The 27,424-nt window shown below is 46.7% G+C and overlaps 1 protein-coding gene across 20 annotated transcripts in view; it reads right to left on the reverse strand.

Moving 5' to 3' along the window:
• NR2C2 (nuclear receptor subfamily 2 group C member 2) overlaps positions 1-27,424 on the reverse strand; it is a 113,862-nt gene that overhangs the window by 18,540 nt on the left and 67,898 nt on the right. For all 20 annotated transcript variants that reach the window (XR_015151892.1, XR_015151889.1, XR_015151890.1 and 17 more), the window contains 3 exons: positions 21,460-21,570; positions 6,398-6,598; positions 524-626 (listed from right to left, as the gene is read on the reverse strand). Coding sequence is in view for 11 of the 20 variants with exons in the window: in XM_086368745.1 (XP_086224871.1) it covers positions 524-626; positions 6,398-6,598; positions 21,460-21,570 (415 nt within the window). In the remaining 9 variants the exon portion in view is untranslated. The remainder of the gene's footprint in view (positions 1-523; positions 627-6,397; positions 6,599-21,459; positions 21,571-27,424) is intronic.

Here is a 27,424-nt window from a genome sequence, read left to right on the forward strand (position 1 = left end):
CACGCTCAACCACTGAGGTCCCGACTGGGACTCCAGCCACAAGGGCACGTTCCCTCCTGTTTATCACCCTGGGTTATAGTGAGGGCTCGAGAGACGAGCTGCAGTGTGGACCGGGGCGGGACGGGCAGCAGACGTCCTGTGGAAGAGCAAAGCGCTGCGCAAATGCTGACTACGCTCACGACTGATTACGGTTTTTTTTTGGCCATAAGGGTATGTGGGATCTTAGTTCTCTACCAGAGATCAAACCCAGTGGAAGCATGTTTTTAATCACTGGACCATGAGGGAAGTCTTGATTACCTTCTTACTAGTACAAAAATAATCACAGTCAACCATGATTTACAAATCACAGACAGTTTCCTGACTTTTCCTTTTGATTCCTATAATCTGACAACCTGATCTGCTTATGGACATCATCATCCCAATAAAGAAAAGTACCGTCACATTCTGACCCCCCACCCCGCTGCCCGGACCTGGTCTGTGATGCCGGCCCCTGAGGTGCACCCGCGTGACCACCGCTGCTTACCTGAGGCTTTGTCGCCGCACACCACACAGTACTCCACCACCTGGGGCCGCTGGACGTCGGTCTTCCCCAGCAAACGCTCCACAGAAGCAGAGTCCGTGACGATCTAAGAATAAACAGGAAATAAGATGATGAAGACACAGAAGAGCTGTACAGAAAAGATTTTCATGACCCAGATAACCACCATGGTGTGATCACTCACCTAGAGCCAGACATCTGGAATGCGAAGTCAAGTGGGCCTTAGGAAGCATCACTACGAACAAAGCTAGTGGAGGTGATGGAATTCCAGTTGAGCTATTTCAAATCCTTTAGATGATGCTGTGAAAGTGCTGCACTCAATATGCCAGCAAATTTGGAAAACTCAGCAGTGGCCACAGGACTGGAAAAGGTCAGTTTGCATTCCAATCCCAAAGAAAGGCAATGCCAAAGAATGCTCAAACTACCGCACAATTGCACTCATCTCACACGCTAGTAAAGTAATGCTCAAAATTCTCCAAGCCAGGCTTCAGTAACATGTGAACCATGAACTTCCAGATGTTCAAGCTGGTTTTAGAAAAGGCAGAGAAACCAGAGATCAAATTGCCAACATCCATTGGATCACTAAAAAAGCAAGAGTTCTGGAAAAATATCTACTTATGCTGTATTGACTATGCCAAAGTCTTTGACTGTGTGGATCACAACAAACTATGGAAAATTCTTAAAGAAATGCGAATACCAGACCACCGGACCTGCCTCCTGAGAAATCTGTATGTAGGTCAAGAAGCAACAATTTAAACTGGACATGTAACAACAGACTGGTTCCAACTCGGGAAAGGAGTATGTCAAGGCTGTATATTGTCATCCTGCTTACAGAGTACATCATGAGAAATGCTGGGCTGGGTGAAGCACAAGCTGGAATCAAGACTTCTAGAAGAAATATCAATAACCTCAGATATGCACATGACACTACCCTTATGGCAGAAAGTGAAGAGGAACTAAAGAACCTCTTGATGAAGGTGAAAGAGGAGAGTGAAAAAGCTGGCTTAAAGCTCAACATTCAGAAAACTAAGATCATGGCATCTGGTCCCATCACTTTATGGCAAATAGATGGGGAAACAGTGGAACAAGTTGATAGACTTTCTTTTCTTGAGCTCCAAGATCACTGCAGATGGTGACTGCAGCCATGAAATTAAAAGACGCTTACTCCTTGGAAGGAAAGTTATGACCAGCCTAGACGGCATATTCGGAGAAGGCAATGGCACCCCACTCCAGTACTCTTGCCTGGAAAATCCCACGGACGGAGGAGCCTGGTAGGCGGCAGTCCATGGGGTTGCAGAGAGTCAGACACGACTGAAGTGATTTAGCAGCAGCAGCAGCAGACAGCGTATTAAAAAGTAGAGACATCACTTTGCTGACAAAGGTCTACCTAGTCAAAGCTATGGTTTTTCCAGTAGTCATGTATGGATGTGAGAGTTGGACTATAAAGAAAGCTGAGTACCAAAGAACTGAGATGCTTTTGAACTGTGATGTTGGAGAAGACTTGAGAGTCCCTTGGACTGCAAGGAGATCCAACCAGTCAATCCTAAAGAAAATCAGTCCTGAATATTCACTGGAAGGACTGATGCTGAAGCTGAAACTCCAATACTCTGACCACCTGATGTGAAGAACTAACTCACTGGAAAAGACCCTGATGTTGGGAAGGATTGAAGGCAGGAGGAGAAGGGGGCGACAGAGGATGAGATGGTTGGATGGCAGCACTGACTCAATGGACATGAGTCTGAGTAAGCTCTGGGAGTTGGTGATGTACAGGGAGGCCTGTCGTGCTGCAGTCCATGGTGTTGCAGAGTTGGACATGACTGAGCGACTAAACTGAACTGAAGATGATGAAAAACCAGAACAAGAAGCCAAGTCAGGATCAACTGAATTCCTAATCTTGGGTTTCTAAGAACAACTCTGGGCAGAACTGGGGAAATCCCACCTGACAGCCTCATCTGCCAGCGGGAGTGGGAGGCCATGCCTCTGGGTCACACCCTTCAGCAGGGGTGGGGGTCGGGTGGGGCTGCCCAGGGTCCGATGTTACTTCTCAATGACCCACCCTCCAATCTGCTACCACCACCGAGACCCGGGGCCGTGGGGGAGTCCCGTGCAGATGCTCCAACCATGAGGATACTGAAAGTCTCTGGCTGCTTCTCTACACTTGTGAAACAGCTTGGAAGTTCAGACTAGTACATTTAGCAGAAAAATAATTAAGCCTTACTGATTAAACAACTAGCTCTCTCGTGAGGCTCTGGAAGTGGAGGGACTAGGACAGGGAGCCTCTGAAACCTATTTCTCCTGCTTTTGTAGGAGACTTTCTACACGACCCACCGTGCTCTCCATTTACAAGAGTAATGTGACTGAAAAAGGCGCATGAAAAAGTGAACAACAGCTGCTATGAAATAATGTGGGTCACAGCCTAGCCGAGGCCAAGGGGCTTGTGTAACTCAATGAAGCTATGAGCCACGCCATGCAGGTTCACCCAAGACAGACGGGTCATAGTGGAGACAAAACGTGGTCCACCGGAGGAGGGAACGGCAAACCACCCCAGGATTTTTGCTGCGCGAGCTCCACGAACATGAACAGTGTGAAAAGGCAAAAAGATACGACACTGGGAGATCAGCCCCAGGTCAGAAAGTGTCCAGCATGCTACTGGGTAAGAGTGGAGGGCAAGTCCTAACAGCTCCAGAAAGAACGAAGTGGCTGGGCCACAGCGGAAACAACGCCCAACCGTGCATGTGTCTGGTGGTAAAAGTCAAGTCTGATGCTATAAAAGAACAATATGGTAGAGGAACCTGGAACGTTAGGTCTATGAATCAAGGTAAACTGGATGTGGCCAAGCAGGAGATGGCAAGAGGAAACATCGACATCTTAGGAATCAGTCAACTAAAATGGACGGGAATGGGTGAATTTAAATCAGATTACCATTGTATCTACTACTGTTGGCAAGACTCTGTTAGAAGAAATGGAGTAGCCATCATAGTCAACAAGAGTCTGAAATGCAGTACTTGGATGCAATCTCAAAAATAACAGAAAGATCTCAGTTCGTTTCCAAGGCAAACCATTCAACATCACAGCAATCCAAGTCTATGCCCCAACCACTGATGCCGAAGAAGCTGAAGTTGACCTGTTCCATAAAGACCTTCTAGAACAAACACCAAAAAGAGATGTCCTTTTCATCATAGGGGACTGGAATGCAAAAGAAGGAAGTCAAGAGATACCTGGAGTAACAGGCAAGGTTGGCCTTGGAGTATAGAATGAAACAGGGCAAAGGCTAACAGAGTTTTTCCAAGAGAAGACACTGGTCACAGCAAACACCCTCTTCCAACAGCACATAAGAGATAACTACACACAGACCTCACCAAGTGGTCAATACCAGAATCTGACTGAAATTCTTTGCAGCCAAAGATGGAGAAGCTCTACACAGTCAGCAAAAACAAGACCTGGAGCTGACTGTTGCTCAGATCACGAACTCCTTATTGCAAAATTCAGGCTTTAATTGAAGAAAGTAGGGGAAACCACTAGGCCATTCAGATATGACTTAAATCAAATCCCTTATGATTATACAGTGGAAGTAATGACTGACCGGTTCAAAATTGGGAAAGAAGTACAACAAGCCTGTATATTATCACCCTGCTTATTTAACTTATATGCAGAGTACATCATGTGAAAGGCTGGGCTGGATAAATCACAAGCTGGAATCAAGATTGCCAGGAGAAATAACAACCTCAGATATGCAGGTGACACCACCCTAATGGCAGAAAGTGAAGAGGAACTTAAGAGCCCCTTGATGAAGGTGAAAGAACAGAGTGAAAAAGCTGGCTTAAAACTCAATATTCAAAAAACTAATATCATGACATCAGGTCCCATCATTTCATGGCAAATAGAAAGAGGAAAAGTGGAAACAGCAATAGATTTTATTTTCTTGGGCTACAAAAATCACTGCAGACAGTGACTGCAACCACTAAATTAAAGGACGCTTTCTCCTTGGAAGGAAAGGCGTGACGAACCGAGACAGTGTGTTAAAAAGCAAAGACATCACTTTGCAGACAAAGGTCTCCACAGTCAAAGCTATGGTTTTTCCGGTGGTAACGTACAGGTATTAGAGTTGGACCATAAAGAAGGCTGAGTGCCAAACAATCGATGCTTTCAAATTGTGGTGTTGGAGAAGACTCTTGAGAGTCCCTTTGACAGGAAGGAGATCAAACTAATCCATCCTAAAGGAAATCAATCAACTCTGAATATTCACGGGAAGGATAGTTGCTGAAGGTCCAACACTTAGGCCGCCTGATGTGAAGCTGACTCACTGGAAAAGACCCTGATGCTGGGAATGACTGAAGGCAAGAGCAGCAGCGGGCAGCAGACAATGAGATGGCTGGATAGCATCACGGACTCAATGGGCATGAATTTAAGCGAATTTCAGGAGACGGCGAAGGGCAGGGAAGCCTGGCATGCTGCAGTCCATGGGGTCGCAGAGTGGGACACCACCACCACCACCACCAATAAGCCTTACAGTCATTTAAGTGCAGTGACTATATACAGAAATCATTACGTGGAATGACCTCTTGTAAGAGATGCGAAAGATCACAGCCATCCTCTCACGAGCGAGGAGTCTGAGCAAGCAGGGAGGAATTCGGATTTCAGGTGATCAGAGTGGAAGCTGGGAAGGGAAGGATGAGTAAGTCCATCATGCAGTGTCTCAGAAGCACAGCTCTGAAAGCTATGCACACTGGTGTTCTGAACACAGCTGAGCAGAAGGAAAGAAACCCTTTCCTTCCTGAATTCTCTCCACAGCGGAATGCCCCTGCAAAACACATGGATGCTTAGCGGCTTTGCTCACAGTGCTCAAAAGGCTGAAGCGACCCCAGTACCCATCAACAGATGAATGATAACCCACGAGTGGTCCATCCGCAGAGCAGAATATCATTCAGCTTTAAAAGGAGGGAATCCTGAGACATGTGACCACACAGATGAACCTTGAGGATACTGGGCTCAGTGAAATTAGCCAGTCACAGAAGGACAAGTATTACAGGAGTCTCCTCATGTGAGGTCCCTAGAGTCATCAGACCCACAGAAAGGAGCGGAGTGGTGGCCAGGGCCTGGGGAGAGGTGGGGACAGGTGTTTAATGGCCATAGAGCTTTGGTCGGGGAGGATAGGGCATTCTGTGGATGGACCAGAGGGGGGGAGGGTTGCAAAACAACGCCAATACACTGAACTGGACACTTGAAACTGACTGAGGCGGTGCAGTCCACGTCACCACAAGCTTCTTTTTAATTAGAAAGCAGAGCTAAACACGACGGTGGACTGCACGCGCTCTGTGCTTGGCCAGTGCGGGACACCGGCCTGAGCCCTACTCCTCCAGGTGCTGGACCTGGACATTCAGCGCATCCCAGTAAGCCTGCTCTTCTGCCAGCTCCTGCTCTTCCCTTCCCTGCACCTGCACGGACCCCACCTCGCCCATCAGAAGGAGAAGCAGGGCAGGAACAGAGGCCAGAGCTGAGGGGCCACAGGCTGCAGCCCACAGGAGCAAGGACAGAACAGAGGGCTGGCCAGGCCGGGTCAGATCAGACCCAGCTGGCCCTCACCTGGCTGTGGTCAGCTGTGTGAGACAGTCGTCCAGGGGGCCACACCACCTGCTCAGTCGGCCTCCTATCTCCACCCTCCCTGAGCACTGCAGTAGCTGCCGTCTGGGCCTTGCCCCTCACTTGCTGCTTTTCACTTGAACCAAGGCAGCAACCTGCCACGGCTACAGGTCCTCAAAGGACCTTCAGGGACGGATATGGCCTCCAGAGTAGAGGTGAGAGTCCAGAACAAGCGTGGCAGCAGAAACGCTGAGATAAACACCTGTCAGCGGGTCTTACTTGGATCCTGCCGGGGACGAGGTTGTCCGAGGTGGTGAATATGAGCTGCTTGGCACTGGAGGTCTCCGGGGAAGCCAGGATCACCTTCCCAGTTCCAGCTCCATCGGGGCTGGTCAGGATGAACTGCTGCTTGGGGGATCCGGAGGCGTCCACCGCGGTGACGATCTGGATCTTCTGCCCCGTCTGCTGGTCGGTCACGATCTACAAGACACAACGCGGAGGGGCTCTCACAGAGAGCGTGCAACTGCCAGCGCCGGCCTGGGGGTGGCTGGGCCAGGACGGCCTCACCAGGGCCAGAGAGGAGGCAACAAGGAGCCTTTCAGAGTCCACTTCTCACAGAGCTGTGTCACTGCAGGGTGATACCATCCCTACTACTCTTACAGTCACAATGCTCTGCAGAAGGAGGGGACGGGAAACTGCACCAAGGCGCCGCAAAGGCGCAGACTCCAGGGGCGAGGCCCGTCCTGGGGGCGTGGCCCTCGGCTCGTGACTGCTCCGCCGCACACGTGGGTGAGAGCAGTTCCGGGCCTAGACCCCCACGGTTCTCACCACAAGGAGAATAAACATTCGTGTTTCCTTTTCCTTTTCTCTGTATCTGCATGAGTTGGTGAATGTTAACTAAACGTACTGTGGCAATCACTTTACAATGTGATGGTACAATCTAAGTTACTGTGGTTTACACTCAGAACAGTGCTGCATATCAACTAAGTTTCAATTAAACTGGACCGAGAAAGGCCCCTTCTGTTATGAATGAAATGGAGACAATAATAAACAGTAGACGGTATCTTAACTTACATATAGAGAGAGAGTGTGCTTAAGGAGGTCCATACATCCATCCGTGCGTGGCTCCATGTACATATGGATGTGTGTACCTCCTTGTTCCAGGCAAACTGAGAAATGTGAACAACTCTTTTATTTTTTGGCCACGTTGCCTGGAACTTAGTTCCCTGACCAGGGATGGAACCCAGGCACCCTGCACTGGAAGCATGGAACCCAAACCACTGGATGAGCAGGGAATGACCTCTCCTGAGTTTCTGAACCCAAGCTGACAAAGGCTGCTTTAAAGAAGGGTGGCGTCTGAAGGGCAGGCCCTGTAAATGCCCGCCTTGGAGTGACGCGCAGGGGGCTCCTTGCTGACAGCCCAGCCTCCCCCCGTCCTGACTCTGAGGTCCTCAAGCACAGACATGACACCTGGCTTGGGCTGCACCCGCAGGGTCGGCACCGGAGAGAGGCCGTGAACGAGACCACGGCAGCCCTGGAGGTAGTGAGCGCCGACTCCGACAAGCCCTGAGCCTGGCTCTCCGGGGACACCCACCGCTCAGGAGGCCCCTGCAAGAGGGGGTCTCTTCCCTGCGTCCCTGCCCCAGTGCACCAGTCATGACTAATCAGCTGCTGTGGGAAGGGCAACTTCTCTGCCTCCCGCTCGTGATGTTCACGGAAGTTGTTCCAGCCCATTCCTGCCTCTCTTCCAGGCCAGGCACCGGCCCGGAGCACTGCCCGCTCTCTCCCCGAGGACCCAGCAGGCCTTCCCGGCAGACGGGACTCCTGGGGTGCTCGCGCTGGGCCCTGGGCCGGGCAGATGTGTGGTGTCTCTGGGGGACCCCAGCGCCCTGGGGCACATCTACAGATGGACCTGTGCCCCCTCCTGACAGAAATGCCTCGGGACACGGCATCCCCAGCAAACGCACAGAGTCCTACCCAACGGCTCTGCCAATGTCCAGTACAGGAGACAAGACAACGCTGGTAGGTGCCCAAGAAAATGACACAAGCAAGGAAGTCATTTGCTTAACACGTGCTCACTGGGCAGCTGCTCGCTGATGAGCGCTGCTCCCGGTACTGAGGATGCAGACATGAACCCGGTGGGGAGCCCACCTGCCAGAGGACAGACCGGCCGTGCAGCCATCGCACAGTCAGCGCCAGCGCCACGGAGGATGCCAAACAGCAGGGGAACGAAGAGAGCCCGACACGGGCAGGGCGTGGGGCAGCCTGAGGAGGAGAGACTGCTCTGAGGGAGTGACGCTGAGGCAAGAGAGGGGGCCATGCAGAGCTGCTACAGCGCGGGCCAGAGGCCCCGCACACTGTCACTCCCGCCGAGGGGCCAAAGGCCCACCACGCTAGAAGCAGGGCCCTCAGCAGAAGGACAGGAAGGACCTTTCACCGTTACCAGCTGCAGTGTGCCAGGCCCCTGGAGCAGTCCAACTGGAGACAGAGAACTGGACCGGGTGAGAAAACATGTCCCGGCGGCCAAGGGAGGGCCTCCTGCCTACTTCGTGAGGAGGGGAGCTAAATGGCCTTCGAAAGGCCCTCCCCTAGCCTGGAGATCTGGGAGTCAGAGGTCTGACCTCCTCTTCACACCTGTCAGCTCTCACTTTCTTCCTGAAGTGTTCTGGAACCTCACAGTGACCATGAGGTGGGGAGACCTTGCTAACACACATGGGCAGGCAGACTCCGTAATGAGACTGAGGAGACAGCAAACTGAGGGGACGTATCCAAAGATTAAGTCTCCTCAGAGGAGAAAGGTGTGGCAGGGAGAATCATGTCCCCTCAGAACGAAATCTCAGCCCTGGCCCCCAGGACTCACACAGCTGACCTAACTTGGGGCAGCCCCTGCGGATGTCGTTGACTTGAGTGGCAGCGCACTGTGCTGCCCTTTAAAAGGCGCCCACGTGACAACAAAGGCAGAGGCGGCAGTGACTCGGCTGCAAGCAGAGATGCTCCCCTAGAACCGTAAGACAGAGCCCGGCCCTGCCGACACCAGGATTCCGGGTTTCTGGCCCCCAGAAGAGGAACACACTTCTGTTGTTTTAAGCAGCTCAGTTGGTGGTAATCTGTTGCGGCAGCCCCAGGAAACACACACAAGACGCAAGCTTTAATTTCTTTACTTGGAACAAATGTGCAGACTCCCAACCTGCAAACACTAACAAACTGCGGGCGAGGCAGGGAGCGGTGGGGGAGCACTGAAGAAGGGACACTGTTCTGACTCTTAAGGCTAAGGCCTTCCGCAGCCTGGTTCCTATCAGTGCTGAAGAAGGGACACTGTTCTGACTCTTAAGGCTAAGGCCTTCCGCAGCCTGCTTCCTATCAGTGCTGCTTTAATGCTGGTTCTGAAAAGCACTTTTGTTCCGACGTGACTGATACACTGCTTCCCTGCTGGCTCAGCTGGTGGAGAATCGCCTGCAGTGTGGGAGACCTGGGTTCTTACCCCTGGTTGGGAAGATCCCCTGGAGAAGGGAAAGGCCACCCACTCCAGTGTTCTGGCCTGGAGAATTCCAAGGGCTGTACAGTCCATGCACTGATACACTAGAGAAGAACGTGTGTCTAATGTGAATCGTGAGCGTGTCTGTAACACTCTTTTCAGTGAGAAACACCAGGTGAACACAAAGAAGGCCTCCGGTGAAGCGAGTGGTGTGGGAGAAGCCGGCACAGGGGCCCCCGGGACGTGGTCCCTGCACCCTCTACAAGCGAGCTCCAGTCTCCTTCAAGTGAAGGCCGCGTGCACTGGGTTGCGTGCACTCCTGTGGACACACGTAGCATGGCAGTTTACACTGAACCCATGCCCGTTTTTAGTGTCAGCAACAGCTCCTGAGCATCGAGCCATAACGCCATCTCTCCCCGCTAGCCCTGTGTGGCTTTCGCCGCTCACTCTGCACAGGGTGGGCACTGCTGGGGATGTGCAGCCCTGTCAGAGCAGTGCCGACTGCGCTCTACCAGCCCAAGGCCCCCGGTTCTAATCCAAAAGGACCTCAGCGATGGCCTCACATGCTGCCGTTCTCGTCTATTCACCCTCTCTGCTCCAGCCAGGCTGGGCCCATCGTTTCTACTGGAAAAAAGAGCTTGCAAAGGGACGGCTTGAAGGCAAAAAGCCAGTCATGACCTAACTTCCGTTTCAATTCTCCAACTTTTACATTAAAAAAAAAAACAAAAAAAACTAAACTCCAATTGACAACATTTAAAAGTGGGGTATTTCCCACAGAAGTCCTGTTTACTGCTCTTCAGGCTTCCCTGATGGCTCGGGGTAAAGAATCCACCTGCAATGCAGGAGCTGGGGGCTCAACCCCTGGATTGGGAAGACCCCCTGCAGGAGGAAATGGCAACCCACTCCAGTATTCTTGCCTGGAGAATCCTGTGGACAGAGGAGCCTGGCGGGCTATACAGTCCACGGGGTCACAGAGTCGGACACAAATGACCACCCATGCGCACGCACACACACAGAGTTCTTTTTAACAAACGAGCAGCTCTGGCCATCCTGGGCCCACGTCCCCCCCGGTGCCAGCGGGGTGGGTGTGGCTGCCCCTTTAGCTGGTTTCCCCAACCCCTGCCCCGCCTCCTCCTCCACTGCTGCTTGGGCCTGGGAACACCTGAGTCTGTGATTCTGAGATGGCGCTTGGAGCTGCAGCCACGACTGGAATGCCTGCCCACTGCCTTCCAGCCGCGTCAGCGTGGAGCAGCCCTCGCGCTTTCTGAGCCTGCTTACAGCTCTATAAAAAGGATCTCCAGGGAAGTGAAACAACACACGTCAAAGTGCTTGGCACACGGCCTGGAACATAACAGGACCGAGATGAAAGTACTTCCCTTCTCTCAGCTCTCTCACTTCTCCCCCTCACTTGGGAAGCCTTGTCTCAGCCATTTCATCAATTCTCCCCCACTGAGTAAATCAGGACTTTCTTTTGCGGCTCACTCACGCGTGTCAGGCCCTAGGCTCACTTCAGTTCAGTCGCTCGGGTGTGTCTCTTTGTGACCCCATGGACTGTAGCACGCCAGGCCTCCCTGTCCACCACCATCTCCCGGAGTTTGCTCAAACCCACGTCCATCGAGCCATCCAACCATCTCATCCTCTGTCGCCCCCTTCTCCTCCCGCCTTCAATCTTTCCCAGCATCAGGGTCTTTTCCAATGAGTCAGTTCTTCGCATCAGGTGGCCAAAGTATTGGAATTTCAGCATCAGCATCAGTCTTCCAATGAATATTTAGAGCTGATTTCCTTTAGAATGGACTGGTTGGATCTCGTTGCTGTCCAAGGGACTCTCTCAAGAGTCTTCTCCAACAGCACAATTCAAAAGCATCAATTCTTCAGCACTCAGCTTTCTTTATGGTCCAACTCTCACATCCATACATGACTCCTGGAAAAACCACAGCCTTGACTAGACGGACCTTTGCTGGCACTAGGCTAGAGACAGGCATTACGGAGATGGTGCCTGCTTTCACCAAGCTTTTAGTTTAATGAGAAAGACTGGCAAAAAAACAAGTAAACAGACCAACCAAGAAATAATTTAAGTGTATGATACATGCTTTGAGGGGAAAGATCAGGCTGGGGTAAGAGAAAAATGCAGGCACTTTAGAAAGAGAGATGAGGAAATGCCTCTGTGATGAGGTGACGTTTTAAAGAAGATTCAAGGATAAGGAGAATGGTGGCAGGTACAGGTCTAGGGGAAAGTGTGATCTAAGCAACAGGACATGTTCCGATGAGGGACGTCCTGAGAGGAAGGGGCTCTGGGAACTGATGTCAGGCCCAAGGATCTAGAGGGGAGGGGGCTGGCCCTGTGGGGAGTGTGGGCCTCTAAGCACAGTGAGAGCCACTCAGGGGCTGTTCCCCAGAAGCAGGTCTTCCGGTTCCTTGTGCTATTGGAGACCTGCCCTATACTATTCTATATGCACAGACGTTCACACACGCATCCCAGACAGACACACAGGTCTTTACGTAATACATGCAAACTCTGTCATCGCTACAGGCCAGCACACGCTAGAGCACAACAAAGAACAGCAGCAAAGACAACGAAACTTAAAATGAAAACGGTAAAGAATGTTTAAACGTTTTTTGAACTACACAAAAAAGTAAATGATTTTTTAAATAAATAACTCATATGAATAATTAGTGTTGCTCACAGGCGACAATGATAAAACATTGGCCCATTCTCCATTTGGCCCCACGAATGCCTCAATTCCTACAAGTTCAGGTGGGTAAAATACCTGACAAAGTTTTCTTTCTTAAATAAGATAAAATGTGTTTTCTAAATACACTCAAAGTTTTAAGTGAGGGAATGATGGGAAACAAAGACCTTCTTAGATGTTGGCTGGAAACTGGCAGCTGGGGGGCAGTTGGGGCGGCCCTGGGGAGAGCTGAGCGCGGAGGTGGGTGCAGGCGGGGGGGGCGCCAGCACGGAGGCGGCGCCAGAAGCGGCCCTCCGGTCTCCAGCCTGAGCAGGCGGTGGACGGGCGAGAGGCGGCAGGCACTGAGAGTCTGCTTCTGGCCTGCCAAGTGTGAGATGCCCAGGTGAGGATGTCCAACCAACTACAGACAGGTGAGTCACGCTCAAAGTACACTTCCAGTTGCAACTTCCACACATGAAGGGCTGGGAAGTCATCATTCCGTCCTTAAAAAAAACTGAAAACCAAGGACTTTCCTTGAGGGCCCATCAGAGAGCTGACCGTGAGGCACACTGAGATCTGGAGAGAAGTGGATGCGTCAAGTCTAAGGTCTGCTTACGTGGGTCAGAAGCCAAGCGGGCGGGAAACCCAAGTGGTGATCACAGTGAGGCTGGAGACCTCGTGTACACTAGCACGGGGGTGAGAAACTCCGGGGGGTAAAGTCACAGAGGGTCCCGCATGCTCACGAGTTTCAGCTCCAGGAACCCACCTGGGTCTCCTGGTAAAGAAATGAGAATGATCCTCTGGTGACTCTGGCAGGGGAAGAGGGAAGAGTATTCTTGGTAACAACAAAACAAAACAAAAAACTCAATGTAACCAAGGTCTGTTCCCCAGGAGAGAAGACTTTACCAGAGACTTGTCTTATCCCACTGCGGAAAGGCCATTTCTTCAACTCCAGGTCCCTCTACCCTGCCTTTCTCATCTAAGTGGGGGCAGGGGAAATAAATAAATACTTGTGAAGGTCATAGCCCAAGGACAGAGGACCACAAAAATACTGAGATTTCGTCATAAGATTACAGACCTGGGCAGTGTATTAAAAAGCAGAGACATTACTTTGCCAACAAAGGTCCGTCTAGTCAAATCTATGGTTTTTCCAGTGGTTGGGTATGGATGTGAGAGCTGGACCATAAGGAAGGCGGTTCAGTCGCTAAGTCACGTCCGACTCTTGTGACCCCATGGACTGCAGCCTGCCAAGTGCCTCTGTCCACGGGATTCTCCAGGGAAGAATACTGGAGTTGGCTGCCATTTCCTTCTCCAGGGGATCTACTCAACCCAGGAATAGAAACCAAGACTCCTGCCTTGCAGGCAGGTTCTTTACTGACCAAGCTAAACTGATGCTTTTGAATTATGGCATTGGAGGAGACTCTTCAGAGTCCCTTGGACTGCAAGGAGACCCAACCAGTCCATCCTAAAGGAAATCAACTCTGAATAATTCATTGGAAGGACTGATGCTGAAGCTGAAGCTCCGATACTTTGGCCACCAGATTCGAAGAGCCAATTCATTAGAAAAGACCCTGATGCTGGGAAAGATCGAAGGTGGGAGGAGAAGGAGATGACAGAGGATGAGATGCTTGGATAGCATCACTGACTCAATGGACATGAGTTTGAGCAAGCTCCAGGAATTGGTGATGGACAGGGAGGCCTGGCGTGCTGCAGTCCATGGAGTCGCAGAGAGTTGGACACGACTGAGCGACTGAACAGCAACCACCCTTCCCTTACACCTTACCAACTAGGCTACAGAATGGTAACAGCGGATTACGGCTGAGCTTCAAGATACAAACTCTCTGAGGAGGAATATCTAGGGCAGCTCAAAGTCAAGAGGACAGAAACAAAGGCATCTAGAGGAATCTGAAGTTTCAGCCACTTACAGCCACAGCAAACATTACACAGAGCGCAACCCCAGCCAGAACAACAACCCCTCATACAGAGGCTGATGCACTTCCGTTCTTGCTGTCTAACACAGCCAACATTGTCTGACATTTAGCAAAAAAAAAAAAAATACACAGAATTTCAAAACATAAGAAAAATACAATCTGGAAAGACAAAACAAGCATCAGACCCAGACTCAGATGTGACACAAATGTTAGAACTTTCAGATAAGGAATTTAAAATAACTCATGATCAGTATCTAAGGATCTCTGAAGGAAAAAAAAAATAGACAACATGTAAGAACAAATGATAAATCTACAGAGATATGAAAATTCTCAGAAAACATAGCATGCTAGAAATCAAACACACTGCAGCAGAAATGAAGTATGCCTGGGCACAACCAAGGAAACCACCGGTGAGCTTGAAGACAGGCCCGAACGAGCCCTCCACTGAAACGTGAAGGGGAAAGCACGAAGAAACCAACGCAGAATACACACGCGACACACAAAACCCAGAGCACAGGACCCAAGAACCACGGGACAGCTGCAGGAGAGAACAGATACGTAACTAGAATACCAGAAGAAGTATTCAAAGTAGTAATAGGTGAGAACTTCCCGTAGTTAATGACAAAACACCAAACCACAGATCCATGAAGCTCAGAGAACATCAAGCACAGTAAGAACTCAAAAACTACATTTAAGTATATCCTATTTATAAGACCAAAAAAGATAAAAAGTTAACTCTCCCTGTCAAAAACATGGGAAAAGATTTCTCTCGCACTCTCCCTTTGGGAGAAAAGTCCACCTCACCAATAAAGAAAAAAAAAATTTTAGAGCAGATTTGTCTTTAGAAACCATGCAAGACAGAAGATGATAGAGCAAAATAGTTCAAATGCTGTTGAAGTGAACCACCAAACCAGAATTCTACATTTGACAAACATATCCTTCAACAGTGAAGGCGGCTCCATCAATGAACGGATAAATCAATTATGGCACACGGTGGAGAGTTATGTAGCCCTAAGAAAGAATAACATACACGCCATAAGTGTGGGTAAACATTATGTAAGACACAAAAGAAGCCAGACACAAAAAAGGTCACATACTGCGTGACTCCATTTATAGTAAATATCCAGAACTGATAAATCCACAGAGATGGAGTTCAGATAACCACTAGGGACCAGGTGGAGGAGGCACAGGGAAAGCTGCACAGTGGGTAAGGGGAGTGAAGGAGTGAAAGAAATGTTTTGAAACTTGTCAGAGGAGGTGGCTGCACCATATTATGAATATGTTCAATGCCACTGAACTCGTTACTTTAAAATGCTTAATTTTATGTCATGTATTTCACAGAAAATCATAAAAAAAAAAGACAACCCAACATCAAGAAAGTCAAAGTGAAATAAAGACTTTCTCAGACCAAAAAAGTGAAGTCGCTCAGTCGTAGCCGACTCTTTTCGACCCCGTGAACTGTAGCCCACCAGGCTCCTCTGTCCATGGGATTCTTCAGGCAAGAATACTGGAGTGGGTGGCCATTTCCTTCTCCAGGGGATCTTCCCAACCTAGGGATCGAACCCAGGTCTCCCGCATTGCAGGCAGACGCTTTAACCTCTGAGCCACCAGGGAAGCCGCTTTTCTCAGACAAAAACTACAAATTCATCACCAGCAGATATGCCTTGTAAGTAATGTCCCAAGGTTTTTTTCAGGCAGAAGGTAAATGGAACAGATCAGGAACTTGCATTTACATAAAGAATGGGAGAACACCAAAGAAGGAATTAATGAAGGCAAAACTAAATCTTCTTTTTCTTATTCTTAATTGATCTTAAAAAAAAAAAAACTGTTAAAATTAAGTAACAATGTACTGGGTGACTACAGCATGTGGGTAAGTGAAATGAATTACAGCAATATTACAAAAGATGGGAGGCAGGGGTTGGCAATACTGTGAAAAGGTTCCCATTATAGGTGAAACAGGGTGCTGTCAGTTGACGATAAATTTAGATTAGTTTAAAATGTGAATTGTAAACTTTAGGGCAACAACTAAAAACACTTGTGAAGAGGTACATGTGATACACTAAGAAAAGAGATAAAAGTCGATCAGACAAGTTGCTCAATCAAAACTAGAAAAGGCAGAAAAAGAAGCCTGGCATCATACCAGAAACAGTTACATACACGGTAATATTAGTTCAAATATATTGACAATCTGTTTTAAATGTGGGTGTTCTGTATACACCATCCAAAAGAGACTGTCATCTGGATAAAAAAAAAAAAGACTCGACTATACATTGTTACAGAAAACCCTAAACGCAGACAGGTGAAAAGTGAAAAGTCAAAAGACAGCTAGAGTAACTACTTCAATGTGAAGACAAAGCAGACTTCAGAACAAGGAAAATTTTAGGCATAGAGAGGGGCTTCATATGATAAAATGGCTCAATCTCCCGCAAAGACGTAACAATCCTCTTAATGTGCACGCGCCTAGCAACAGAGCAGCAGAGCACACGAGGCAAAACGGGTACAACTGCCAGAAAGAGACGAAGCGGTCAACCGGCCATCTGGAGGTGTCGCTTCTCTGTCAGATATGCAGGCAGGAGATCAATCAGGATACAGCTGACCTGAGCAGCACTATCAATCACCCTGATGTAACTGACATTCATAAAGTCCTCCAGCTAGCAACAGCAGAACATACCTTCTTCTGACGCCTGCATGAAACATTCAGACAGACCACTTCTGGGCCATAACACACACACACACACACACCACATTCTGGGCCATAAAACACACACACACACACACACACCACACCACACGACACACACACGCACACACACACACTCCCTCTCAAAATATTTCACTGAGTATGTAAGGAAACAGGCGCTCTCACACCAGGCTGGCTGGAGTAAACTGGCAGAACCTCTTTGGAAGGCAGTTTGGCAACGACTGTCAAAATTACACGACACACTCTCACTACCAGCGACCCGGTTTTGAATAATTGATCCTACAGGAATACTCTCAGGTGAAAGGTTATTTATCACAACATTCATAAAATGAAATCTCAAAACCCTACTTAATAAAAAGAGGAGGCTCTATTTGTACCACTTTACTCCAAGAGTAAAGCGCAGAGCAGTGCGGGCAGAGCGTGGCAGGCGCGTGAACTATGCTGTGCTGCTCACATGTGCACTCACGGGTGTCGGTGCAGGCCAACTCTGAAAAACTAAGCAATATGGCAACAGTGGCCATTCTTGGGAGAGACGTGGAGAGGGAGACTCGTCTTCTACTTTCTCTGGTATGACTCAGTTACGGTGTGTATCTATTACCCATTCAACACATACAAACAACTCCTATGAGAACCTGAGAGGAGCCACCAGAGTCAGCAGAGCAAGAGAGGAAGCACCAGAGGCTGCGGATGGAGAAAGGACAGACAGCAGGCACCGGCAGCTCAAGAACGACGCGCAGGAATACAGAGCTGATGGAAGAGACCGAGGGAAGGAAGCTGCAGGAGCCCGGGATGCACTCCCCTGGGAATGTAATGCAGATTCCAAACTTCTAAAAAACAAGAGAAGTCTTTTCTAGTAACAGGTGAAACATCCAAACAATAGAGGAGATAAAAAAGCACCATATCATATAAATGTATTTCATAAGCTTAAATTTAAACATTTCCTTCAGTCAAACAATAAGTACAATTATGCTCTACTGAAAACATAAATGTGAAATGGAGAGTGTGGGGGAATAGCTCAGGGACACCTTAAAATCCACAGGTGGAAAAGAAGCTTTAAGCCAAGACCCGCCCCAGAGAGAAGGAAGGCGGCGTGCAGTGAGCGCAGTGACCCCCAGCACGCCAACTTTGGTGCGTACTGTGCCAAGTGTTTCTCTTTTAATCTCCAGCATCACTGACTCGATGCACAGGAAACTGAGCAATCTCTAGAAGATAGGGAAGGGCAGGGAAGCCTGGTGTGCAGAGTCAGACGTGACTGAACAACAACAGATCACTTTAAAAGCTGGATTAAAAAATGACATTTGAACGTAATATGCGCATAATCTTGGAAGTAATAAAGAACAGAGCTTGAAAACCACTGGCCTAGAAAGACTGCATATGATGGAAACTCACGAAATTTCCCGAGAAGCTAGGTTTTGTGACTGGACTGCTCCAGTGAGGCCTCCTTCTCAGACAAGCCGGTGTTTCCCTCTTGCCGCCACCCTCTTCCTCCCACACTTTCTGCACGGGACTTCTGCATCCCCAAAACACCACAGCTCTTCACCCAGTCACAAGTCCGCCTCTCCCCACACCGGGAGCGTCGCTCTTCCCCACGTGGTCGCAAAGCCCTTCTGCAACCAGTGGGCTGACATGTAGCAGTGACACAGACCCACCGGCGGGGCAGCCCTCTGCTGGTCTGCACGACTGGATGTGCTGCTGGTCGTGTGCTGACTGGCACCTTGATTTTTGCTGTCATTATTAAAAACAGTAAAAAGAAATCCTAGGATGGGGGAAAAAACAACTATAGAGGACTTGGTTGAGAAAACTGATGAATTTTAGAATTTGGACTATGGATTAGATAATGGCTTGTTTCAATATTAAATTGCCTGATTTTGATCACTGTAGTGTAAATACATAGGAGAATGTCATTCTCCATAGCAAATGCAACAGAAGTATCCAGGGCAAAGCAGCGTGATGTCTCTATTTTTATTCTCAAATGATTCAGAAAAACATACATCATACATACATTCAGAATGTTACAGCAAAAACTGGTGAATCTGTATAAAGGGAATACAAGATTCCTATGTATTATTTTCCTTACTTGTATGGAACTTCTGAACTTGTATGGAAATACAACATTAAAAAACCGTAACACAGATGCTAACCCTATTGCCGTCTACTCCCTATAGGCTACGGGCACTACCTCTTAGCCTGTTTACAGCGCCATCAAACAGGCACTGTCACTATCGCCACTTGACAGTTACGGATGTTAGAGAAACTTCCCCGGGTCACACAACTGAGGAGACACAGGATTTACTCCTAAAGTCCGTTCCGTTCAGAGCCAAAAGTTTCTAAATGTTGCACAGCTTGCCATCCTTATTGAATAATCTTCCCTCACAAACTTATCACAGAGCTACTATCTAGGTCAGAGCACTGATTACTCACTAAAACATCAGGAAATGAACTCTTTTCCCACAATGGGCTGGAGATCCAACGCTTAAGTCAGGGCTAGAAAGGAAAACTTCATAGAAGACATCGGCGCCAACATCAAGAACTAGAAACCAACTTACGTTGGTTATGACCATAACTCTTCTTTAAAATACCAAACTTTCAAACACACTTCAGTTCAAGCAAAGTATATTCAATTTTATTGACAGTTCACAATGAAAAGATTTTCAGCTATACTTACTACACATAAAACTCATGTTAAGGGGTTATTTTCCCTAGAGAAACTGAAAGCACAACACCACAGATCCATTCTACAAGACTTGTGGCTCAAGAACCTGCATTCTAGCCAGGACAGTGGTGGAACCACGGACCAAGCGCCAGGGCATGGGAATACCCCTCTGGATGAACTGGGATGCCCGCACAGCCCCTAAGAAAACAAGGATTCTTCTTACACCAATACAGGGGGCTGTACACTCTCTCTCGAAATATACACTAGCTCCAAGACTAGCTGGAGTCTTCTGGGGGAGTGTTCTATGCTCTCACCTGCCCTTGGATGGCTTTGAAACCACAATGTAACAGCCATAGTTAAACATACAAAGTTAGTCCCTTTTCCAAACCTGGGAGAGTTATGTAGGCAGGATCCTAATACCTACTACATTAAACTATAAAGGACTCATTTTCAAGTCACAATCAGCAAATAAGAACAAAGTGAAAGAAAAAATAACTTAGCTACATAAAGTTTCTAATTCTGAAGAATAGTAAAACCTCATTGGACCAATAACTTCTGAATTTCCAAACACTCAGATATGTGTGTCCTACTTGGTGTGAAGTGAAAAAAATTACAAGTATATGAACTTCCGTTTTATGATTAACTTATGTAAAATAGGCATGATGGAAATATAATTTTTAACAACTCACTTCACTTTCCTTAATACAACTCTGTTATGCTTAGTTTTTAACAATCCATAAAATCACTTTTAAGAATGGGGAAACACTACAGAAACCATCTTCTTATTACAGCTTACTGCTCACTTTTACTTAGCTTAAAGTAAGCAAACTGAAAATGAAGGCGATCCTTAACTAATTCACTTGAATACCTGGCTGCCTGGTATTTTCTCAGACTTCTGTTACATATTTAGTGCTTTTTCTGCCATTCATTTCTGCTCACGTGCTTTGGTTTGGTCTTCTGATTCAGCCTTCTGAGGTAACTATGAATCTAATTTGAGTCATCAGCATTCCCGTTCTTCCTGCTTGCTGGTCATGATTTCAATACACATATCTTCTCTTTCTTCAGTGAGCCAGAGGCAGGCTCAGAGCCCTGGGGAAGGCTAACCTTCCCATAAGTGAATATGAAATAGTTAACAGGAACGATACTACTACTGCTAAGTCGCTTCAGTCGTGTCCGACTCTCTGCGACCCCATAGATGGCAGCCCACCAGGCTCCCCCATCCCTGGGATTCTCCAGGCAAGAACACTGGAGTGGGTTGCCATTTCCTTCTGCAATGCATGAAAGTGGAAAGTGAAAAGTGAAAGTGAAGTCGCTCAGTCGTGTCCGACTCTTCGAGACCGCATGGACTGCAGCCTTCCAGGCTCCTCCGTCCACGGGATTTTCCAGGCAAGACTGCTGGAGTGGGGTGCCAAATAGTTATTATAGATAACGAGGACACACTGAACATTATCATGTGCCAAGCGCCGCTTTAAGCATCTTACAAGCAATATCCACTGATTTTTCCTAATAACCTTATGAGGTAAGCACTACTATTATGCACATTTTCTAAATGAAAAAACTGAGATGTTAGGAAAGCGATAAAGTGGAGCACTGGGATCTGACTTCAAGCGGGGTCCACGCTCTTAACTGCTAGTTTACTAGGACATGCTGCCTCTCAGTTCTGAAGTTCAAAAGTTATAAAACGGTACTTCATTCCAATAGTTTGAAGTGACACTTCAGACTTTTAGATTAAAAGTAAGTTAGTTTAGCAAATGTAAACTCTTTCTTCTTTTACATTTTAAAACATAAATGAGACTGCACTATACTGGATGCCTAAGAAGCACAGCTCCTTCCTGAGACCCTCAGGCAGCTCTGTTTTTGGAACGGATTCAGGGAGGGTGGGTGGCTGGACCCCAGGGGACTGGGGAGGTACCTGAATGCGCTGAGGTGAGGCTACCGCAGAATCAGTGGAGATTATCTGGATGCGCGGGGAGGGGCTGGTCATCCCTGGAGATTCCGGCCGAGAAGTCTGTGTACGTGGTACCTGTGGGCGAGAAGCGGGCTGGATCACAAGGGGGCTCAGAAAGGTTCCCAGTGGGCGTCTGAGGACCTCGCCCCTTGGTTTCACTGTGGCTCCGAGTGACAAAATGTGTAGTTCAGGATGACAAAGCATCAACGAGACGCTTCTCCAGAAGGATCCTGAAAACCAGCTCAAACAGCTGTTTCTAATGTTGAAAATGCAAGAAAAAATGAAAGGAATTTTCAGGTCTGCTCTGTGCAGCATCAATTAAATATAAAGCTACCAAAATAACTTCTTAGAAATCATCTTTGAACTTTTTTCCCCCACTGTCTACAAAGCCAGCTATAAAGCACTCCTGTGAGATGACAGTTTTCAGAAGAAACGCTCTCACAGTACTGCTGAGGATGGCAAACAGAACCAGAATTACACTGTAAACTACCATTATTAGTACTTGTCAAAGAGCCTGGCAACCTCCCACCCCACGGGGTGAAACTTGAAAAAGTTCATCAGTAACACAAGGTCAGTACCCATCAAAGTAAAGGTTCAAGGTTCAGAACAGTCACTTGGACACCTGAAGTGATCAGGTATTATTTTTCTTTGAATAAAAGTATGTTATGAACCAATATTTTTCAAACTTAAAAAAAAAGAAGAATAGGAGGAGGAGGAGGAGGAGGAAGAAAATACTTCTTGATTCATTCTATGAGGCCAATAATACCTAATACCAAAACCAGACAGATGATCACAAGAGAACTACAGACCCAGATCAATATTCCTTATGAATAAAGATGCAATCATCTGAAACAAAATCCAAACAAAATGAATCCAGAACCATATAAAGAACCATACACTATGACTAAGTGGGATTTATCCCAGGAATGCAAGGTTGCTTCAACATATGAATCAAACAATAAAATACACCTTAGAAGGGGACAAAAGTCAAATGATCATCTCAATGGACAGAAAAAGCATTTGACAAAATTCAATACTCTTTCATGATTACAAAAAAAAAAAAACACCCCATTCAACAAACTAAGAAGTACTGATATGTCAACCTGTTAACAAGTCTTTATAAAATATAGCTAACATAATGCTTAATGATATAAGACTAAAACCCTTCTCCCAATGATCAGGAACAAGACAAGGAAGTCTACTTTCCCATGTCCACTTGACATCATACTGCAACTTCTAGACAAGGCAGTTAGAAAAGAAAAAGAAACAAAAGCAGCAAGATCTGGAAAGAGGGAAAACGATCCCTATTAGCAGATAATATGATCCTTTATACAGAAAATCCAGAAGACTCCACAGAAAAACTACTAGGTCTAATAAATGAGTTTCAAGGTCTCAGAATACAAAATCAACATATGAAAATCAGTTATTTTTCTATACGTTAGCAAAGAGCACTCAGAAAATTAAAGAAACAATCCCACTAACCATAACATCAAACACAAGAAAATACCTAGAAATAAGTTTAACAAACAAAATACAGCATTTGTATACTGAAAACTACAAAACACTGTTGAAAGAAATTAAGATGTAAATAAACATAAAGACATCTGTGTTCATGGATCAGAAGACTTAATACTGGTAAAATGTCAATACTACCCAAATTGATCAATAGATTCAATATAGTTGCTATTGGAATTCTAGCTGCATGTATTGCATAAATTGATAAATTCATCCTAAAATTCATGAAAATGCAAGGGAACCAGAATAGCCAAAACAATCTTGAAAGAGAACGAAGTTGGAGGACTGAACTTCCTGGTTTCAAAACTTACTTGTCTCTTGTGTCTCCTGCATTGGCAGGCCGGTTCTCTGCCACCTGGGAAGCCCCTATTAGAAAGCAATGGTAATTGGAACAGTGTGGCAATGGCATAAAAATAGACTAATAGAGCAATAAAACAGAACAAAGAGCGTAGAAACTAACCTTTCCATCAATGGTCAGATGATTTTTGACAAAAGTGCCATGATAACTCCATGGGGAAAGAAGAGCATTTTCAACGAATGGTGATGGAAAAATAGAAGAATGAAACTGGACACCTCACTCCTATTATATAAAAAACAATTAATTCAAGAGAGAGAATTCTAGGGAAATGGTGGAGTAGGAAGCACCAGGAATCTGTCTCTCTATCTAGATCACAGACTTCAGAAACTGTCTGATGGGACTATTGTGGAACTCCAGAGTCCAATGGAGGCTTGCAATTTCCAGGGGAAGACTTGGACGATACAGTGCGGTTAATTTTGGTCAACTCCAGCTCCTAGCACAACAGTGCAGCTACCTGTCCCCGCCCCTACCCCAGAGCAGGGAACTGTGCACACACTCCGGAAGCAGCCTGCACACAGCCTTGGGAGCCAGGGTGGCAGAAAGGGTCCTTGTCTTCCAAAACTGGGGACCCGTGCGCCAATTGCTGACTGCTTCTGATCCCAGAGGTGCAGACAAGGAGGTGGCATCCACGGTCTTTGCACTTCCTCCTACTGTTGCCAATGCCCATCTCTACTAAAGTGATTTCCAGGGGACTTAAAAGACTGGTTTGTTCTCCCACCACCCCCTTTTCTCTTTTTTCTTCTTTTGGGAATTAGACATTACAGACAAAGACTTTCAAACTAACTGCATTACAGGAAAAATTAGAAAGTAACTACACATGCTTAGGGAAAGACACATGTTTAGAAAAGACCTTAAATTTACATGTCAGGATGTTGCTTACAGAAAGTGCTTACAATAAAAACAAATTAACAAAAACCAGCAAATACCTGGCAAGAGAGAGAATCTGATTTCTAGAGTTACCACATTATTAGATTCATATGTCCAGTTTTCAACAACAAAATCACAAGGCATACAAAGAAATAAAAGTATGGCCCAGTCAAAGGAAAAAAAAAATTAACAAAAATTACATCTGAAAAAGATCTCACATCAAATGCACTAAATAAGGACTGAACTAAGGAAGATGTGGAAAAGTCAGAGAATGATATATGAACAAAATCAAAATACCAATAAGCGACAGAAAATCTAGAAAGAAAGCAAAAAAATTTTGGAGCTAAAAAGTTCAGAAATTGAAATGAAAAATTCACTAAAGGGATTCAAAGGAATATTCGAGTAAGCAAAAGAATCAGTAACCTTGATGGGATTTAGTGAATCTGAGGAACAGAAAGAAAAAAGATGGGAGAGAAGTGACCAGTGCCAAAGAGGCCTGCAGGATACCAGCAGTGAGACCAGCAGCACTGTGGGAATCAGAGAGAGAGGGGTGTGGGCAGAGCACGCGAAGAAACAGTGGCTGAAAAGCTGCCCAAATTTGATCAGACATGAACATAAACATCCAAGCTCACCATATGAGGAACTCACAGAGACCCAAATCAAGATACATTATAAGCAAAGTTTCAAAAGACAAGAAGAGAAAATCTTGAAAGCATTTAAAAGAGAAGCAAATTGTCACATACAAAAAATCCACAATTAGGTTATTTGCCAATTTCTCTTTAGAGACTTTGAAGGCCAGAAGACAGTTGGCTAATACATTCAAAGTGCTCAAAGAAAAGAAATATGTCAATCCAAAATCCTATACCCAGCAAAACAGTCCTTCAAAGGCGAGGGAGGTTATCATTAAAATGGCAAAACATAAAGAGGATTCTAAAGGCTGCAAAAAAAAAAGGGGGGGAGGGGAGGAGGGGTTAAAAGGGAAGTCCCATAAGGCTATCCTCTGATTTCTCTACTAAATACTGCAGGCCTGAAGGAAGTGACAAAGACAAATTCAAAATCCTGAAAGGGAAAAACCTGCAACCTATGACATTCTACCCAGCAAGGTTAGAAGAGAAGGAGAGATAAAGAATTTCTCAGACAAGCAAAAACTAAAATAATACAGGAAGACTAAACTTTTACTCTTAAAAAAATACCAAAAGGTCTTCTCTAAATAGTAAAGAAGGGGCCGTCCCTGGTGGTACAGTAGGTAAGAATCTGCCTGTCAAAGGAGGAACACAGGTTCAACCCCCAATATGGGAAGACTCCACATGCCACGAAGCAGCGAAACCTGTGCACCGGAACTACCGGGCTGGCGCTCCAGAGCCTGCGCGCGGCAACTCCGAGTCTACAGGCCGAGAGCCTGTGCTCCACACCTAGAGAAGCCACCACAAGAGAAGCCTGCACATTATAACGCAGAGCAGCCCCAGTTCACCACAAGCAGAGGAAGCCTGCACAGGAAAATGAAGATCCAGCGCAGCTAAAATAAACTATTTAAAAAACGTTAAATAACTTGGAAAGAAGGAAGAACCTACAGGAAAGAGAAAAATGCAACTAGAAAGTAGATAGTGTAAACAAACCAGTAGACCGATTAAAACATTTTAAAACAATTGTGTGAAAGTGAAAATAGCTGCAACAAACAAGAAAAGGATAAACATGAAGACATAAAAGACATCAAAACCATAAAATGTGTGGGAGGTAAGAAAACAGGTTTTGTTTGTTTTTTAGAATATGTTTGGAATATATATGAATACCAGTCTAAAGTAAATGGGGGCTTCCCTGGTAGCTCAGATGGTAAAGAATCTGCCTTCAATTCAGGAGATCCGGGTTCGATCCCTGGGTTGGAAGATCCCTTGGAGAAGGAAATGGCAACCCACTCCAGTATTCTTGCCTGGAAAATCCCATGGACAGAGGAGCCTGGTGGGCTACAGTCCATGGGGTCACTAAGAGTCAGACACAACTGAGAGACTCACACACACAAATCAAAAACATACAGTATATTCACAAAAACCACAAAGAAGAAAACACAAGCATAATATAAAAGAAAACCATCAAACCACAACAGGAAAAGAAGAAATGTAACATCAACTGGACAACAAGGTTTACAATGGCAGTACATACACATCTATCAACAATGACATTATATGTCAATGGACTGAATGTTCCAATCAAAAGACATAAAGTGCCAGATCAGATAGTAAAACAAGAGGCTACAATATACTGCCTACAAATGATCCACTTTAAAGCAAAGAACATATATAGGTTGAAAGTAAGGGGATGGAAAATCTAATTTCATGCAAACAGAAAGAAGAAGAAAGCAGGAGTAACAATACTCATATCAGACAAAACAGGTTTTAAAACAAAAGCCGAAAACAAACATAAAGAAGGAAACTGCATAATGATTAAAAAAAAGGATCAATACAAGAAGGTATATTATACTCATTAACATACGTACCCAACATGCCCGCACGCATGCTCGGTCACTCGGCCGTGTCACACTCTCTGCGACCCTATGGGTGGCGGCCCGAGGGCCCCTCCATCTGAGGGATTCTCCAGGCGAGAGCACTGCAGTGGGCTGCCACGCCCTCCCCCAGGTTGTCTCCCCACCCAGGGATCAAGCCCGAGTCTCGATGGCTCCTGCACAGGCAGGCAGGTTCTTTACCACTAGAGCCACCTGGGAAGCCCTACGTCACCTGGGCTAGAATTCGGGCTTCAATATTCCCATAAAGGGACACAACAGTGTATCCAGCCTTGTGTTTTCCTTCTGTAATATAACTGCTGCTGCTGCTAAGTCACTTCAGTCATGTCCGACTCTGTGCGACCCCATAGACGGCAGCCCACCAGGCTCCCCCGTCCCTGGGATTCTCCAGGCAAGAACACTGGAGTGGGTTGCCATTTCCTTCTCCAATGCATGAAAGTGAAAAGTGAAAGTGAAGTCACTCAGTCGTGTCCGACTCTTCGCAACCCCACGGATTGCAGCCCACCAGGCTCCTCCGCCCATGGGATTTTCCAGGCGGGAGTACTGGAGTGGGGTGCCACTGTCTTCTCCGTAATATAACTGCTTCCACCAGTAAATCAGATTTAATCAGTATTGGCTAAGGGTTGGTCTGAGAGGTCTGGGTGGACACTGGGAGAAACTATCCGGATCTCGGA

Source organism: Bos grunniens, chromosome 22 (assembly GCF_055505025.1).
Source record: "Bos grunniens cultivar Pamir isolate PY7600 chromosome 22, Bosgru_T2T1.0, whole genome shotgun sequence".
Classification (NCBI taxonomy): domain Eukaryota; kingdom Metazoa; phylum Chordata; class Mammalia; order Artiodactyla; family Bovidae; genus Bos; species Bos grunniens.